General features: G+C 43.9%; 1 protein-coding gene across 1 annotated transcript in view; it reads right to left on the bottom strand.

The window, feature by feature from the left end:
• LOC309559554 (gamma-aminobutyric acid receptor subunit beta-4-like) overlaps positions 1-14,202 on the bottom strand; it is a 218,524-nt gene that overhangs the window by 138,544 nt on the left and 65,778 nt on the right. The window contains exon 3 of the mRNA XM_082262856.1: positions 6,744-6,811. Within this exon, the coding sequence (XP_082118982.1) occupies positions 6,744-6,811 (68 nt within the window). The remainder of the gene's footprint in view (positions 1-6,743; positions 6,812-14,202) is intronic.

The raw sequence follows: 14,202 nt of genomic DNA on the forward strand, positions 1-14,202 counted from the left end.
TGAGGCGAGAGATGACCAGGGAGTGGATTAGGTTGAGTTTGAGTAAATGGTGTGACATCAAAACTAATATGTCGGTCAATAAATTAGGGATGTGAGAAGTATTTATTGTAATAGAGTAAGGTATGAAATAAAATAGATGATTCCTACTTATTGTGTTAGGGTTGGATAGAGGTGGATCCATCAGAATCATAACATAACGAATAGATCCGAAATTCATTCATTCGTTACATTCGGAAACACGCGACTCCAGTTGATATCGTCCAATCAGCTAATTCCATTTCTCTTTGTAGCTGGGACCAGCAGGTATGACTCAGAGTGCATAAGTAATCTCCCGAAATAACAAATTAACATGTTAAAATGAAAAGAATCAATCCTCCGAAGTTACTTTTGAAAATACAAAGCAATTGGGAGCAACAAATCTATGAAATGAATCCGAAAATACAAAACAAATACCAAAAGCGATTCATTCTAACATAACTAATATGAAGAAACTAAATGCTTTGCTTAAAAGAGAAGTATAAAATGTATTTTTATTTTTTAGAATCATAGGTGGATCCCTAGGTGGTCCCCTGCCAGCTCTAAGACTGAGAACGAAGGGATCAAACACAGCTCAATTCTCAGAGCTCTGTGAGTAGAGAGCTGGTGACTGTCAGTCACCGCTGTCTGCCCCCCCCCACTCACTGGAGCGCTGAGCTGTGGAGGGGGCAGGTGCAGCTGGGTCAGGCTCTCAGCGAGCCGCTGAGAGGCTGAGCCAGATGCTGGTCCAGGGGTGTGAGCGCATCCTGACCATATTATTGCGATCTTTTCCCAGCCTGGACCGGCTCTGTGACATCCGGCAACAGTACCGAAAACGGGTCACAGGAGTGCAGAACGAACTGAACTGCACTTCTGTGATCTACAGGAGAAGTACAGCCAAACAAGGTTAGCTGTATTTCTCCTTTAAAGCGGAGTTCCGGCCACAGAATCGTTTTTTTTTTCTTAATGTCCCCCAAACAGTGACCCTTCGGCCTCTATACATCCGCTAATCCTGTTTCATAGATTAGAATAATATGTTTGCAAGCACTAAATCTTACTTTTTAAAAATTAGTGTGAGCGCCGCCATCTTTGTCCTGGATCGCCGAGTCCGTTGTGGGGAAATGTCTGCCCTTCTTTCTGTTTGTAGTGGAGGCCGGTGAATCCAGCGTGAAATCTCGCGCATGCCTAGTACTATTACATTTGGAAGGATTGGGAAACAGAGATTTCGGGCACAGAAGTTTTGTTAAAAAGATATCTTTTTAACAAAACTTCTGTGCCCGAAATCTCTGTTTCCCAATCCTTCCAAATGTAATTTGATCAATTGAGGATAGGGGCACACCCTAAATTGGATACGTCATGGCCAAGATGGCTGCTATCTGTGGACACATGACTTATAAAATAATGCCTAGTACTATGTACTGTGGAGTACTGTGCTCCGCCTAACATTGCGTCATTTCCTGTTTGGAAATCACGCGATGAGAGGAGCAGACGGCCGCCTTCGTCACCGCCCATTGCATCCTGGGAGCCACGAGTAAGAGCTCCCAGGACGCATTGCGGGACAGGAAGTGACGGCGCGGCCGTGCGGCCGAGGAGGAGGAAGTGGATGGTAAGGTGAGTATATTATGCTCTCTACTAAGGTAAGTAGAAAAAAAAAAAGGCTGGGAATATCCAATTATTGCTCAGGTAAGGAGAAGGAAGCAGATGATATAAAATCTACAAGCTTGATTTTGTGGCCGGAACTCCGCTTTAATGAATAATCCCAAACAAAACCCGTTTCTGTCATGCACATCTCTAGTCACGACCACTAGACCCTATTGCAACTCTACTTTTTACTACAATATATACACTGGTCAACCATAATGTTATGACCACTGACAGGTAAAGTGAATAACATTGAATATCTCGGTAAAATGGCACAAGAAAGTGGGTGGGACATATTAGGCAGCAAGCGAGCATGTCATCCCTAAAGTTGAATGCATAAATAATGGGCAAGGGTAAGGATTTGGGGGACTTCGACAATGGCCACATTGTAATGGCTAGACGACTGGGTCAGAACATCTTCAAAACTGCAGCTTTTGTGGGATGTTCCCATTCTGCAGTGGTCAGGACTGACCAAAAGTGCCCAAGGAAGGAAAATCGGCAACAGGGTCATGGGCAGCCAAGGCTCATTGATGGAGGTTGGGAGTGAAGGCTAACCTGTATAGTCTGATCCAATAGAAGAGCTACTGGAGCTCAAAAGACTAACCTGTATAGTCTGATCCAATAGAAGAGCTACTGGAGCTCAAAATGCTGGTTTCCGATAGAAAGGTTTCAGAACACACAGGGCATCATAGTTTGTGTTTGGGGTTGCATAGCCGCAGACCAGTCAGGATGCCCATACTGACCAGTGTCCACAACCAAAAGTGTCTACAATTGGCATTTGAGCATCAGAACTGGACCACGGAGCAATGGAAGAAGGTGGTATAGTCTGATGAATCACGTTTTTTTTTTCATACATCATGTGGATGGCCGGGGACGTGTCAGTATGGGGAAAAACTGGCGCCAGGATGCAGTATGAAAAGAAGGCAAGCCAGTGTGATGCTTTGTCTAGTGGAGGCCATGCCTCAACGGGTCAGGACTGTTGTAGCCACAAAAAGGGGACCTACTCTTTATTAGCTGGTCATAGTGTTATAACTGATCAGTGTATGTTTTATCTATGAGTAAGTTAAAAAGCAGCTGTTTATGTGACAGATGACCAATAAGTAGCTTTACAAGTTTACATATGTAAATTCCTGACATGTCATAATATATATCAACGGTATAATGTTCCAAAAATATGTCCATTTCGTCATTAAAAAGCCAATAAGTGACTTTTTACTCACCTTAATCTGTCGTCCTATGACCCTCCATGGTGCCTGCTCCTGAAGGGAAGACCTGTAATCTGTCACACCACTGCTTCAGGATCTTATGGCGCTTTTCCACTGCATGGAACCGAACGGTTCGGCTCGCTTTTGTGCTTTTCCACTGCTGGTACCGCATGGTACGGTGTAGGAACGGTTTGGTACGGTACGGCGGCGCTTTTCCACTGCATGGAACCGAACGGTACGGCTCTCAAAAACAGTACCACGTCGATTGTGGTTCCAAGAGGTACCATACCCGGTACCATATCCCACAATCCTTTGCATGCAGTCACTACTAGCCACTGATTGGTCAGAGAATCCCACCCACCCCGTTGTTATCCCACCCACTTAACTTTAGTACTACTTTAGTGGAAAAGCAAACCATACCGTACCGTACCGAACCGTTCCAACACCGTACCATGCGGTACCAGCAGTGGAATAGCAAACCGGGCCGAGTAGAGCCGAGCCGGTACTTGCAGTGGAAAAGTGCCATTAATGGGACATACCAGTGGACCCAATAGAACAGGGGTCTTCAAACTTCAGCCCTCCAATTGTTCAGGAACCACAATTCCCGTCATGCCTAGTCATGTCTGTCAATGTCAGAGTTTTACAATGCCTCATGGGATGTGCAGTTCCACAACAGCTGGAGGGCCGTAGTTTGAGGATCCCTGCAATAGCAGATGTCCACAGACCCTCCCAATCTGCATTTTAGGTGTTAGTTCAGACGACAACCTGAAACTCAATCGCTAGCTAAATGGGCTTGTGAAATGGATAGAATCGATTATGTGGCTTGGGACGAGAATAAAACTGAATCCTAAAATCTCTTGTGGACTGTTTGGTCACATTTTCAGTACCCTTCATATCTTTTATGGGTTGACCATTTCGTCGCACTTGGAACTTCCAAGACGGGGAGCCTCTTTCTCCCTCCGCCCTTTTTTTTTTTATTTTCCTCCTTCATATTCTCTCTTTTTCTTCTTCTCTTCATAATATCACGGTATCCTCCTTGTTACTGAGAATGGCCTCTCATATTGGTGACCATGGATTGATGATCTATACCAGGGATCCTCAAACTACGGCCCTCCAGCTGTTGCAGAACTACATATCCCATGAGGCATTGTAAAACTCTGACATGCACAGACAGGACTAGACATGATGGGAATTGTAGTTCCTGAACAACTGGAGGGCCATAGTGTGAAGACCCCTGATCTATACCATTATTACCATTGAGGGGATGGCTACTGCAGTATGTTCAATCCTCTCCCATTGTTATCCTTGGTATGATCTTAAAGCTGAACTCCAGCTCCCCACCAATAAATTTAAAGCACCTACAAATACTGTAGTTGCTGACTTTTATTGTTAGGTCACTTACCTGTCCAGGGATCCCCCAATTTTTCAAAAGGCTCTCGGGTGCCGCCGCCATTTCTTGTAAAGGAATCCGGCAGTGAAGCCTTCTGGATTCACAGCCAGTTCCTTACTAAGCATATTCGAAGCATGCTGCCCTTTGTGAATGGCCCAGCGACGGGGGAAGAAGGGGGGGCAAACTTCTGGGGGACCACGCCACGGCCCACCCAGAAGTGGAGTGGGTACCTGTCAAAACAGGTACCCGCTCCCCCTCCCCGAAAGGTGGCAAATGTTTTCGGGTGGAGCTCCGCTTTAAGTAGCTGTGGGTAAGACACTACTCTCCAATCCCATATGTGTTACATCATGAATATTTTTTTTCCTCCATTATTTCTCCTATATATTTTCTGTAAATGTCAAATAATACTTTATGATGCAGGAAGACTCTGAACCCAGTGCATCACATGACCACAAATTTAGAAAGTATTTTGTATTTTTTTTTTTTTTTTATGAATAGGACAATTAAAGTAGAACTTTTTTTTATTTTGGATAAAGCAAGGGAGGGTTATAACCCCTGTCAGAATTTTTTTTTTTCACTATCTGTGTCCCATTGCAGAGATTTTGCTTCACTTCCTGTCCCATAGCCAAACAGGAAGTGAGAGGAAATTCCTGCAAATGAACGGAATTCCTTGCGGACCCCCAGGATACCAGAACTAGTGTCCCCATTGAAAGATTTTCATGCTATTATGTTTTTGGGGACAACCCAAAATTTGGAATTTTCTTTTACTTTCACTTTCAATGATAATGGTAAACATGACAAATAGGGTAAATCTCCCTAACGGGGGCAGAGACAGCAATAAAATCTGACAGGTGTTCTAACCCAGTGTTTCTCAACCTTTTTTCAGTCAAGGCACCCTTGCACAATCTCGAGGCGCCCCATTCTAAAATGTAAAAGAAAGGAATAGTTTTACATAATGCAGCGGCACTGACACACATAGGACACTCAACATTAGAGTTGTTTTTTTTTTTTTTTTGCACATTGGTACTGACTAGTATTCCAGTGTTTCTCATCTCCCTTACTCATTCAGCTAATGTGACCCCAGTGCAAAAGGAGAAGGGCAACCAAGGACATCCTCAGGTGCTCAACGTCTTCCTTATCAATTTATGACATCATTTTTTAGAATCCCAACAGCTGGATCACATGGTGCCCAAGGTTGTAATGCTGCACAAATTAAAACTTGTGGCTTTGTGTAACAAAAAAAAAAGCGCAAACGAGATCCACCTACCAGCATGCTGACAATTTTGGGCAATTTGAGACAATTTTTTTGCATTTTGCCTCGGCACCCCAGGGTGCCTCGGCACCCTGGTTGAAAAAGGCTGTTCTAACCCATCTCCACTCTATCCAAAGCTTAAAAAAAAGTTTTGCCTTTTAGTTATAGCTTTAACTAAAAGGGGATAATGCTGGGGGGGAGGGATTGGGCCGGTGGGGACTTGGGAGGCTTCCATGATTGTCCTTCAAACTTATGCTTTTTGAAATACCAATTTGAATTTTTTTGGCGAAAATAGAATTTCATCATCATTTATTAGAATCCCAACAGCTGGATCACATGGTACCCAACGTTGTAATGCTGAACAAATTAAAACCTGTGGCTTTGTGTAACAAAAAAAACGCAAAGAAGATCCACCTACCAGCATGCTGACAATTTTGGGCAATTTGAGGCAACTTTTTGCATTTTGCCAAGACACCCCTGAAGAACCCAGAAGGCACTCCAGGGTGCCTTGGCACCCTAGTTGAAAAAGGCTGTTCTAACCCATCTCCATTCTATCCAAAGCTTAAAAAAAAAAAGTTTTGCCTTTTAGTTATAACTTTAACTAAATGGGGATAATACTGGGGGAGAGGGATTGGGCCGGTGGGGACTTGGGAGTCTTCCATGATTGTCCTTCAACCTTATGCTTTTTGAAATACAAAATTCGAATTTTTTGGGCTAAATAGAACTTCATCATCATTTAGTAGAACAGTTGGATCACATGGTGCCTAAGGTTGTATTGCTGCACAAATTAAAACCTGTGGCTTTGTGTAACAAAAAAAACACAAACGAGATCCACCTGCCAGCATGCTGACAATTTTGGGCAATTTGAGGCAATTTTTTGGCATTTTGCCAAGGCACACCTGAAGAACCCAGAAGGCACCCCAGGGTGCCTCGGCACTCTAGGGTGCCTCGGCACCCTGGTTGAAAATGGCTGTTCTAACCCATCTCCACTCTATCCAAAACTTAAAAAAAAAAAAGTTTTGCCTTTTAGTTATAACTTTAACCAAAAATCGGATAATACTGGGGGGAGAGGGATTGGGCCGGTGGGGACTTGGGAGGCTTCCATGATTGTACTTCAACCTTAAGCTTTTTGTAATAACAATTCGAATTTTTTTGGCTAAATAGAACTTGGCTATACTATTATATTATTACAATGTAATAGAAACTCGATATAATAAAGCATTATGGAACCACTACTTACCATGTTGACCTCTGAAATCTGGTCAATGCTGGAAATATGGATACTCATCCCCACAGTGACTGGAGGACCTGTGGAAGATGATAGGGATTAGCAATGTATCAAACAGACAGAGCAATCTGTGGGGTTGATTTACTAAAAATAACTAGGCTGTGCACTCTGCAAGTGCAGTTGCTCCAGAGCTTAATAAATGAGGGAAAGCTCTGCTGACTTCCATCATCCAATCACATGCAAGCAAAATGCTTTTTTTTTTGTTTATTTTACTTGCATTTGATTGGGTATTCTTTGTAAAGTGAAGCTTCACCTCATTTACTAAGCTGTGAATCAACTGCACTTGCAGAGTACACAGTCTATTTGCCTTAACCTCTTTATGCTGTCTATAATTGTAACCAGCATTATATTAGCGCATAATAATACCTTTTTTTTTTTTTCTAAAACGTTTTCACCCTTTTTATCCTCTGTAACTTCTGATCTCCTGCAGCCTCTTTGCAGCCGCATCCTGCCTATATGCATGGCATTTCTGAGGGTGGCTTTTCTGATGCTGACAACAGTGGAATATGTCTGTGTAATGTGTGTTGAAATGGCCACATGTAGTCTCCGTTGGAAGCCTGTGTTACAGGGGGTGACAACACAGGGGCTCAATTAGGATACAGGGACAGAGGGTTGTCACAATATACAGTGCATCCGGAAAGTACACTTTTTCCACATTTTGTTATGTTACAGCCTTATTCCAAAATGGATTAAATTCATTATGTTCCTCGAAATTCTAGAAATAATACCCCATAAAAAAAAAAATACCCCATAATGACAACGTGAAAGAAGTTTGTTTTAAATCCTTGCAAATTTATTAAAAATAAAAACCGGAAAAAAAATCACATGTAGATAAGTATCACAGCCTTTGCCCAATACTTTGGTAAGGCACCTTTGGCACCAATTACAGCCTCAAGTCTTTTTGAGTATGATGCTACAAGCTTGGCACACCTATTTTTGGGCAGTTTCTCCCATTCTTCTTTGCAGGACCTCTCAAGATCCATCAGGTTGGATGGGGAGCGTCGGTGCGCAGCCATTTTCAGATCTCTCCAGAGATGTTCAATTGGGTTCAAGTCTGGGCTCTGGCTGGGCCACTCAAGGACATTCGCAGAGTTGTCCCGTAGCCACTCCTTTCTTCTCTTCCCTGTGTGCTTAAGGTTTTTGGAAGACGAACTTTCACCCCAGTATACGGTCCAGAGTGCTGTGGAGCAGGTTTTCATCAGAGATGTCTCTGTACATTGTTGCATTCATCTTTCCCTCGATCCTGACTAGTCTCCCAGTTCCTGTCGCTGAAAAACAACCCCACAGAATGATGCTGCCACCACCATGCTTCACTGTAAGGATGGTACTGGCCAGGTGATGAACAGTGGCTGGTTTCCTCAAGACGTGACGCTTGCCATTCAGGCCAAAAAGTCTTTCTTCCATCAGACCAGGGAATTTTGTTTCTCATGGTCTGAGAGTCCTTCAGGTGCCTTTTTGCAAACTCCAGGCAGGCTGTCATGTGCCTTTTACTGAGGAGTGTCTTCCGTCTGGCCACTCTACATTACAGGCCTGATTGGTGGAGTGCTGCAGACATGGTTGTTCTTCTGGAAGGTTGCCCTTTCCCTGCTGGAGCTGTGTCAGAGTGACCATCAGGTTATTGGTCACCTCCCTAACTAAAGCCCTTCTCCCACTATCGCTCAGTTTGGCCGCATGGTCTGCTCTAGGAAGAGTCCTGGTGGTTCCAAACGTCTTCCATTTACGGATGATGGCGGCCACTGTGCTTATTGGGACCTTTAAAGCGGGAGTATCGTTGCTTTTTTACCTTTTACCTACAGGTAAACCTATAATAAGGCTTACCTGTAGGTAAAATTAATATTGCGCTGAAACCAGCGGCGCATGCGCTCTGAAGGTCTGGCGGAGCTCTTTGACGACTCCTTGCCGGAAAGTGACTCCTGCGCAACAATCTTTGTTGCTAAACACATTTATTCTGTAACACATTGTTGACGTCATCGCGGCTCCGGCCACTCACAACGCCGGAGCCCCCGAACCCGGAAGAGACGCCGAGAGTCCGGGCGACCGTGTCGGGGCTACGTTTTAGGGTAAATATTTCATAATGAGCTAGTATGCGATGCATACTAGCTCATTATGCCTTTGTCCTGCAGGGTTTGTTTTTTTTTCGGTGAGGATACAACCGCTTTAATGCTGCAGACATTTTTCTGTACCCTTCCCCAGATCTTGGCCTTGATACAATTCGGTCTTGGAGGTCTACGGACAATTCCATTGACTTCATGGCTTGGTTTGAGCTCTGACATGCACTGTTAACGGTGGGACCTTATATAGACAGGTGTGCACCCTTCCAAATCATGTCTAATCAACTAAATTTACCACTGGTGGACTCCAGTCAAGTTGTAGAAACATCTCAAGGATGATCAGTGAAAACAGGATGCACCTGCATTTTAATGAAAGCTGAAGATTTAAATATATTTAAAAAAAAAATTGAAATGACATTAACATTTGTGAAGCTTATAATTGATTTATGTGTTCGGGTACACATTTAATTTTAGGCTGCTGCACGTCCTTGCCAAGTCCTAGTATTTAATGTCACAGCAATAAATAGTAGAACCTTAACCACTTGCCGACAGCCGCACGACTATTTACGGCAGCAGTCAGCCCCTCACAGGCAAAGTGACGTAGGGGTACGTCACTAGCCTGTGAGGCTCTAGGGGGCGAGCGCGCGCCGCCGGAGGCGCGCTCCCACCCCCACTCGTTCACGGACCCCCCCGCGCCAGTGACCGGGGGACCCGATGTCCGCCGGCTACTTGCGATCATCCGCTGTGAAGGGAGAAAGGCAGGTGGCTAATGTAAACAAAGTCACCTGTCATTCTCCCCTGTGTAAGAACAGAGATCATACCATCCTGCTATGTAGGATTGTATTTCTCTGTAGTTACACAAACAGCCACATCCCTTCACAGTTAGAATCACGCCCCTAGGGACATACTTAACCCCTCCTTCTCATATAAAGTTAACCCCTTCCCTGCCAGTGTCATTTTTACAGTAACAGTGTATATTTTTAGCACTGATTACTGTAGTAATGTCACTGGTAACCCCAAAAGTGTCAAAAATGTCAGTCAAGGGTCCGATCTGTCCACCGCAATGTTGCAGTCCCGCAAAAAAAATTGCAGGTCGCTGCCATTACTCGTTAAAAAAAAAATGACAAAAATCTTTCCCTTAGTTAGTAAACGCAACAACGTTTGCGCAAACCAATCAAAATACGCTTATTGTGACTTTTTTTACCAAACATATGTAGCAGAAAACAAATTGGCCTAAAATGTTAAAAAATTTTGATTTTTACATTTTTTTTTGGGAATTTCATTAAAAAAATGTGAAAAATATTGTTATTTTCGGCAAAATTGTCGCTCCTTTTTTTGTTTATAGCGCATGATCAAAAAATCGCACAGTTGATCAAATGCCACCAAAAGAAAGCTCTGTTTGTGGGAAAAAAAGGACGTCAATTTCATTTGGGTACAGCGTCGCACAACCGCGCAATTGTCCGTTAAAGTCACGCAGTGGCGAATCGCAAAATAGGCCCTGGTCAGGAAGGGGTAAAATCTTCTGGGGCTGAAGTGGTTAAGGATTTATTTGTCAAAGACACTGATTCTATTTACTGGTGCATCATGGCAGCATACCATGGGTTGTGGCTCCGCCCCCACAACTGGTTAACTATAAATCGAAGACAGACCTGGCTCACAGCATTCTGATGGAGAAAGTCAAAGGTGCTTTGGAAGCGAAGTCTCTTGCAGCAGAACAGTGCCTGAGTATCCTTGGTTCCTCTTAATTGGCCAATTGTTGTTTTCGAATGGAACATTATCATGTCAGACCCCAGCCAGAAAAGTCAGGGGACGCATTTCAAAGAGCAGGCTGCTCAAGGTCATGGGATGGTCAGCTTACGAGGAATAGTATTGAATGCTCTCAAACTAAGAGTAGCCTTTTAACCACTTGCCGACCGCTCACTGAGCTGCTACTGCGTCAAAGTGGCTCGTTATCATCTACGTTGCTGGATCCCGCCCCCTCTTGGCGGCGCGCATGTGTCGCCGGAGGCTCGCTCCCGCTGTATTCAGTCACAGCGGGAGTCGGGCCAGGGGAGGAGAGGCGGTGATCACCGCCGCTCTTCCTCGATCGTCGGGGATCGAGTGAGGAAATCCGCCCGCTTGTTTAAACAAAGTGGGCGGATCTCCTATGTGACAGCCAGGGACAGATTACAAGATTCAGCATAGCTGAACCTGCGATCTGTGTCTGTGTCACACAATCCCCTCCCCCCACACACGTCAGTAAGCATGAGACATACATTTAACCCCTTGATCACCAATAAAGTTAACCCCTTCCCTACCAGTGTCATTATTACAGTAACAGTGCATATTTATAGCACTGATTACTGTAGTAATGTCACTGGTCCCCCCCAAAAGTGTCAAAAATGTCATTTAGGGGTCCGATCTGTCCGCCGCAATATCACAGTCCCGCAAACAAAATCGCAGATCGCCGCCATTACTAGTAAAAAAAAATAAACAATAAAAATGACAAATCTTTCCCGTAGTTAGTAAACGCGATAACTTTTGCGCAAACCAATCAACATACGCTTATTGTGATTTTTTTTGTTACCAAAAATATGTAGCAGAAAACAAATTGGCTTAAAATGTTAAAACATTTTGATTTTTAAATTTTTTTTGGGGAATGTTATATAGCAGAATGTAAAAAATATTTTTTTTTTTTTTTTTCAAAATTGTCGCTCTTTTTTTCAAAAATTAAAAATCGCACAGGTGATCAAATACCACCAAAAGAAATCTCTATTTGTGGGGAAAAAAAGGACATAAATTTAATTTGGGTACAGCGTCGCACGACTGCGCAATTGTCCGTTAAAGTAACGCAGTGCCGAATCACAAAATATAGCCTGGTCAGGAATGGGGTAAAATCTTCCGGTCTTAAAGTGGATAAAAATACACTCATTGAGGATTTTTTTGTCAAAGACATGTAGCTAAATACATTTTGGCCTAAATATATGATAAAAATTGAATATATTGGATATTTTTTAACTGTTAAAGTAGAAAATGTCACTTTTTTCACAAAATTTTTGCTCTTTTTTTATTAATATCGCAAAAAAAATGAAAAGCGCAGAGGTGATCAAATGCCACCAAAAGGAAGCTCTGTTAGTGGGAAAAAAAGGACGTAAATTTTGTTTGGGTACAGCGTTGCATGACTGCGCAATTGTCAGTTAAAGTCGCGCAGTGCCAAGTTGCAAAAAGTGGCCTGGACGTTAAGCAGGAAAATCCTCCGGTGGTAAAGTGGTTAAAGCCCTTCTGGCATTCACTCCTTTTATAAGAGGAACAAGAGTTGTACTGTGCCTATACAGCAGTGGAAGGGTAGAATTCTTAGGCTGCAAGTGGAACTTCCAGTATCGATAATTGCAATTATACCATTTTGGCTTCAGTCACCACTGCCTCTCCCAGTGACGACAGATCTGCTGTCTCATGGCCAGTTTTGATATCCAACCCCAAGAGACTACATTTGATGGCATTGATTGAAGTTGAGAGGTGGAGGCTACCAAGTCAAGGATGCTCAGTGCAGGTAGTGGCTACTTTGTGTCAAGACAGAGAAGTCTCCATGAAGAAGACCTACCAGATAATATGGGTAAAATTTGCAGATCCCACAGAGCAAAAGCCTGGAGTTCTTTATCACCAAAACCAGCTAAGGCTCCACAGTTCTTAAAACTGGGGCTGGACAGGGGCCTAGGTTCAAATATGTTTTAACCGCTTGCCAACCGCCGCACGACGATTTACGTCGGCAGTCAGCCCCTCACAGGCAATGCGACGTAGGGCTACGTCGCTAGCCTGTGAGGGTCTAGGGAGCGAGCGCGCGCCGCCGGAGGCGCGGTCACGGACCCCCTCCACGCGTGTGACCCGTGGACCCGATGTCCGCCGGTAACTCGCGATCGTCCTTTAGAGCAGGAGAAAGCCAGGCGGCTAATGTAAACAAGCCGCCTGTCATTCTCCCCTGTGTATGAATAGTGATCATACGGTTCTGCTATGTAGGACCGTTGATCACTGTTCATACACCTCAAGCCACAGCCAATCACAGTTAGAATCACGCCCCTAGGGACACACATAACCCCTCCCTCTCAAAGTTAACCCCTTCACTGCCAGTGTCATTTTTACAGTAACAGTGCATATGTATAGCACTGATTACTGTAGTAATGTCACTGATACCCCCAAAAGTGTCAAAAATGTCAGTCAAGGGTCCGATCTGTCCGCCGCAATGTCGCAGTACCGCAAAAAAAAATCGCAGATTGCCGCCATTACGCGTTAAAAACAAAAATGACAAAAATCTTTCCCTTAGTAAACGCAATAACTTTTGCGCAAACCGCTTTTTGCGATTTTTTTTTTTACCAAACATATGTAGCATAAAACAAATTGGCCTAAAATGTTAAAAAAATTTGATTTTTACATTTTTTTTGGGGAATTTCATATAAAAAAATGTGAAAAATATTGTTATTTTTGCAAAATTGTCGCTATTTTTTTGTTTATAGCGCAAAAAGTAAAAATCGCACAGGTGATCAAATACCACCAAAAGAAAGCTCTGTTTGTGGGAAAAAAAGGACGTCAAATTCGTTTAGGTACGGCGTCGCACGACCGCGCAATTGTCTGTTAAAGTCACGCAGTGCCGAATCGCAAAATAGGCCCTGGTCAGGAAAATCTTCCGGGGCTTAAGTGGTTAAAGCTCAAAGTTCAGTCTTGTCCGCACTTACATGGGTTTAAGGAGCTCTTAAACTTTTAGTGATGCAATTCTTAAAGGTTGGAATGGAGTTAAAGACCTGCACGGAAACCACGGTTCCCTAAGTGGGGCTTGCTTATGGTCCTCCGCTCTATCAAGGCCTCATTTTTAGCCTACAGAGTTGGCTACACTCTGCAATCTAACCCTGATTTCTGTGTCAGAGCTGCAGGCTTTGTACTCGAGGAGCCTCACATAACGTTCTACCCAGACAGAATAGTCCTAAAACCCCCCAGAGCGCTTTTATCCAAAAGGTGTCTTTCTCCTTCCACTTTAACCAGGAAGTCAAGGTACCATGTTTCTTTGCTGAAGTGGGAAAAACACATCCCTTGAATGGTGGTCTAACTCTGATGACCTGCTTGGCAGCTATCTTTTCATCCAGGAAAGCTGAAATATGTGCTTGGTCCCACATGGTTTAGGCAGGGTCAGTCAGCATCAACACGACTAGTCGCCTTCTAGATTGTAAAGACAATTAAAAGGGACTACTCTTCACAAGACCTTCCTGTTCCTTAACCACTTGCCGACTGCCTAACGCCGATCTACGTCGGCAGTCAGCCCCTCACAGGCAAAGTGACGTAGGGCTACGTCACTAGCTTGTGAGGGTCTAGGGAGCGAGCGCGCGCCCCCGGAG

The sequence above is a fragment of the Pelophylax lessonae genome (genome assembly GCF_965119305.1).
Source record: "Pelophylax lessonae genome assembly, chromosome: 7".
Taxonomy (NCBI): domain Eukaryota; kingdom Metazoa; phylum Chordata; class Amphibia; order Anura; family Ranidae; genus Pelophylax; species Pelophylax lessonae.